The sequence below is a fragment of the Nicotiana attenuata genome, unplaced genomic scaffold (assembly GCF_001879085.1).
Source record: "Nicotiana attenuata strain UT unplaced genomic scaffold, NIATTr2, whole genome shotgun sequence".
NCBI lineage: Eukaryota > Viridiplantae > Streptophyta > Magnoliopsida > Solanales > Solanaceae > Nicotiana > Nicotiana attenuata.
The window spans coordinates 508-5522 of record NW_017691935.1 but is presented as its reverse complement, the minus strand read 5'-3'; the positions used below and the strand labels follow the sequence as shown (position 1 = coordinate 5522).

Sequence of the window (5015 nt, the reverse complement as noted above, 5' to 3'; positions counted from 1 at the left end):
ACCGAAATGAGAATAGCCGTGCTGATCCCAATGGCGATGTCTACCACGCCATCGTTCTATACAAATGCTGTACCCTGGGACTATACAGCCGAGGCAAGGAGAAAATGCAAGGTCAGGATTGAAGAAAATTTCGTAGCACAGGGTATGACAAGAGCTGGTAGAGTCTATACCCTTGAACATCTGGCTGAATCAAGCAAGCAGGCCTCATTTCGGCCACCCCTCATTGAGACAGGTCCGGACGATCTTTGGATAAAAATACAGGCCAAGGAATATTCGGTCATCGACCAGTTAAACAAGACGCCAGCACAAATATCCATCCCCTCTTTGCTGCAAAATTCCAAAACACAAAAGAATGCTCTGTTAAAGGTGCTGAGTGAAGCGTACGTACCAAGTAACATCACTGGTGGGGAAATAGCTAATATGGTAGGACAAGTGCTGGAAAGCCATAAGATAACTTTTTATGAGGACTAGCTGCCACCTGAAGGGCTAGGTCACAACAAAGCACTGCACATCATAGTGCAATGCGAAGATTATTTCATCACCAGGATCCTGATCGATGGAGGTTCCACTCTTAATATTTGTCCGCTGGTAACACTCAAGAAGTTCAATTTATATAGCTCTTCTCCAACGGGATGAGGGAGTCTGAGCAAAGACAAGTAACTCTAAGAATTAATGCTTCAGGTATGAGGAATTTAAGACTAACAGTATATCATTCAATAAACTCTTATTGGTAGTTATTTTGGACTGGGCTTTGCTGTGTGAGCTATAGTTTTTCCCTTGTCCATTGTAATGAAAAATTGCAAAGCACGGAGAATTTTACTTTTATTTTAGTCATCTAGTGCTAGTGATATGATAATTGTGGGTCAAATATTGTTACCTTAGAGAAGTTGTAGGGATTCCTATCCATTTCATGTGGAATGAATAGTCTTTTCCATTCACATGGAGCAGAGGAAGCTGCACTGATGGAGCTCCTGAATTTTATGTATAGCAATACATTGACCACTGATACAGCGCCTGCTTTGTTGGATGTACTCATGGCTGCCGACAAGTTTGAAGTTGCTTCTTGCATGCGGTATTGCAGCCGGCAACTGCGTAATTTACCAATGACTCCAGAGTCCGCTTTGCTATATTTGGAGCTTCCTTCTAGCGTCCTGATGGCTGAAGCAGTTCAGCCCTTGACTGATGCCGCAGAACAATTCCTAGCTGCAAGATACAAAGATATTACCAAGTCAGTTCCATTTCTGACCAAACTCTATTTCACTCTATTTCTTCTTAAGTTCTATTAAGTTTGTCTCTAATGCTGCTGTATGTTTTTCAAATAATGATATTTCAGTCTCCACAGCATTCTTTGACCTTTAGTCAATGCAGTGGTGATACATTCGTATTTGCTAGGAGACCTTTTTTATCCGGTGCCAGAAAATTTTTCCTGGAATTTAGGGATGACAATTGGGCGGGGCGGGGCAGGGCAGGGCAAGCCTTGGTCTGCTAACATTTTGACCCGCCCTACCCTGCCCCATTTAGTATTTTCTCAGATTTTTGCCCCACCCCGCCCCACTAAGCCCTGCCTGGCCCTGCCCCGTTTATGTTTTTTCATCATTTTTCTTGATTTTTTCTTTTGCAGTATTCTAAATTAAATTTTAACTTTTTCAAATTTTTATTTGAACCTCATATTAAAAGAACCAATTTGAACTTGACTAAGTTGTTTTATTCTTGTTCAATAGTTGATTCAAGATTTCTTTTATTATTATAAATTATTTACTGAAATAGTTATTTTCATTCTGCTTCCAGCAGCATAGCTACTTTAATGGAGTAATCAGTTAAGATTAAAATACGAAATCAATGGCAACAAAATGAAATAAACACAATCTATCATAACTTACCAGACCACTAAGTTTGAGAATTTTCTAAACAAACAAATTATATCATTCAATTAATCATTTTACAAGTAGAAATATGAAGAATTTAATAAGCAACCCAACTGAACCATACTGTTACAGTTAATGTATTTAAAGCAAATCCACAAAACACAAACAAGAATGACAATAGAAAGTAGGGAGAGACGTGATACTGAATCATTAAATTAAAATGTCAAATAGATTAATAGTGCAACTTCCACATATTCCAAAATAAAGTTTGCCCTGCCCTGTCCTAACCCACTAATTCTTTTTAAAAAAAATAATTAGCCCTGCCCTGCCCCGCCACGCCCCATTTAAATCTTCCCCTGCCCTGCCCCATTTAGAGTTTGCCCTGCCCTGCCCCATTTAGAGTTTGCCCCGCCCTGCCCTGCCCCAATTGCCATCCCTACTGGAATTCTGCCCCACTATACATCGCTCAAAATTGCATCTTCGTTATTATGAATTTTTAAAGAATGAAAAAGTTTCTTTTCCATAGCCCCTAAGTATTTGTTTTGATGGATTGGGAACAAGTGAAAAGTTGGTCTCCATCTATTGCTGCTTTTGGTGAGTTCTGATTAGCTGTCACACTTCTCTGTGCTTGATAATGAGCTCATTGTCCTTGGACAGGTTTCAGGATGAGGTTATGAAGTTGCCTCTTGCTGGAGTGGAGGCTATTTTGTCCAGTGATGACCTCCAGGTAGCATCAGAGGATGCAGTGTACGACTTTGTGTTGAAGTGGACAAGGGCTCATTATCCGCAGTTTGAGGAACGGCGAGAAATCCTTGGTTCACGACTTGGTCGTTGCATCCGTTTTCCTTTCATGAGCTGTCGAAAGCTTCGGAAGGTTCTGGCATGTAATGACTTTGATCAGGAATTTGTATCCAAGCTTGTTCTTGAAGCCCTCTTTTATAAAGCTGAGGCCCCTCATCGTCAGCGAAACCAAGCTGCGGAAGAATCATCATCACCTAGTCGTCGTTTTGTGGAGCGTGCTTACAAGTATCGACCTGTCAAGGTGGTTGATTTTGAACTTCCACGGCAACAATGTGTAGTCTACGTGGATCTTAAGCAGGAGGAATGTGCTAGCCTCTTCCCTTCAGGAAGAGTGTATTCTCAAGCATTTCATTTAGGGGGACAAGGTTTTTTCCTGTCTGCACATTGCAACATGGATCAGCAAAGCTCTTTCCATTGTTTTGGTCTCTTTCTGGGTATGCAGGAAAAGGGATCTGTGACTTTTGCTGTTGATTACGAATTTGCAGCAAGAACAAAACCAGGGGAGGAGTATGTCAGCAAATACAAAGGTAACTACACTTTTACGGGGGGCAAGGCAGTTGGCTACCGCAATCTATTTGCGATACCATGGCCATCTTTCATCGCTGAGGACAGTCCATATTTTATTAACGGTATGCTCCATCTCAGGGCTGAACTTACTATCAGGAATTGATTCCTTGCTCCCACAATGTACAATTAATATTGTTGTTTTTGCTTCTCGGATGAGTTCAACACCCAATGTTTCTTGGTTTGATAAAACAAAGGCGGCAAGGTTTAGGGCTAAGTGCTAACTATCGTATGCTAGGCATTGAAATATTTTGTACTAAATCACTTTCCCCAGATCCACATGCTCTGCAAAGATAGAAAAGGATGTAAATGGATTTGATGAGTGAAAGAATGTTGGTTACTGTGACATGTTAAAATGTGATACACAGATTGCCCTGAAAATGTCATGCTGCAGTTAACAGTGTACAACATATGTAGCCGAGTTTGTATGAACATGCCAGCAAACTCTTTTTTTTTTCTTTCTAAATAAACAGCATTCCTGCAGAACCGGGGATACCGTACGGAAGGTGGTAATTAAAACTTACTAGGTGTTGTATTATATAGGAGTAGTTGATTACAGAGCATATGTTTACTGAAATTTGGGGGTCCCATGCAAGCTCTGGCCATTGGGCTTCAATAGCATTGACGAGGCATCTTGTGATCTCTTTTTGCAATGGATTGGCTTGTTTCATTACTGCGCTGCCAGTTGAACCTCAGTTTGCCAACGAAGCATAAGTTTGTCCTGAATATTGTGATAGTGAATTGGTACTTTTAACATTTCTATGCAGAGGTAACAATGTTTCAATACATGTCTCTATCAGCAGTAGTTAGAACAGCTCTTAAAATCTAACCACTTCAACTATTTCGTTCATTGCCCCCAACAATGTGGCGTAGCTTTAATGAAATAGAGTGGTTTCGTGTTCTTGGTTATTCCTCCCGGTTGTTTTATGGAAGAGGAAAATAAACTGAATGGTATGCGTTACAAACTCTGGCCCTTTCCTTTTCATTGCATTGACATATGTTCTGGTTTCTTCTGCCAAAGGATTCCCTAATTCTTTGATGCTTGCTGCTGATTGAACCACAAATTGCGTGTCCCTGATTATTTAACTTGGGATCTTTAATTTATTAGCCCCACGAATGGCACATTATGCTTCTTGAATGGGGTTCGATAGAACTTTATTAGCAAAAGAGAAAAAAATAGAACTTTATTAGCAAAAGAGAAAAAAATAGAACTTTATTAGCAAAAGAGCCTGATCTAGTTGAACTACCAGAGGAATCTTTATTGGTGTGAAAAGCTGTTTACCTATTCCTTTAAGAAATCATTTGCCGTCATCTCTAAACGCTTCTAGTTAAATCTTTAGCTAATTTAACTCCAAAATTTGATAAGTGATCATCTAACAATTAAACTGAGACTGAAACAGTATTAATGTGATAAATGAAATATTAGAGAACCTATTGATGTAAGTGACGCTTTTGAATAATGGTGGGACATTACTTGTTTTTGGGACTCGAATATCTTTAACGTTATCCTGCTAGGAGAAAATAACTTCTTGTTTAATTTTCAATCGGAGATGCACTGACATCATTGGTCCTTATTATGGGGAAAGTCTTCCCAATCACAATAGAATAAGGAATAATTGAGTGTACCGCAATCTAATAAAATTATTTGAGNCATCCCATTATCAATCACCCCCTGCACGCCAAAATTTTCCTAGACCCCGACCTAATTTTGATAGCAGACCTCTAAAACAATATACAGCCATAGCTGAACCCATCGACCAGCTGTATGAGAGGCTCAAAGCTGCT

At 39.8% G+C, this 5015-nt stretch overlaps 1 protein-coding gene across 1 annotated transcript; it reads left to right on the top strand.

Annotated features, from left to right (window-relative positions):
• The first annotated feature begins 612 nt into the window (after positions 1-612).
• Positions 613-3768, top strand: LOC109222534 (BTB/POZ domain-containing protein POB1-like). The gene is made up of 3 exons (XM_019386879.1): positions 613-681; positions 949-1228; positions 2523-3768. Exons 1-3 carry the CDS (start codon positions 633-635, stop codon positions 3334-3336), a joined length of 1143 nt encoding a protein of 380 aa, XP_019242424.1. The 5' UTR covers positions 613-632; the 3' UTR covers positions 3337-3768.
• Positions 3769-5015: the final 1247 nt, after the last annotated feature.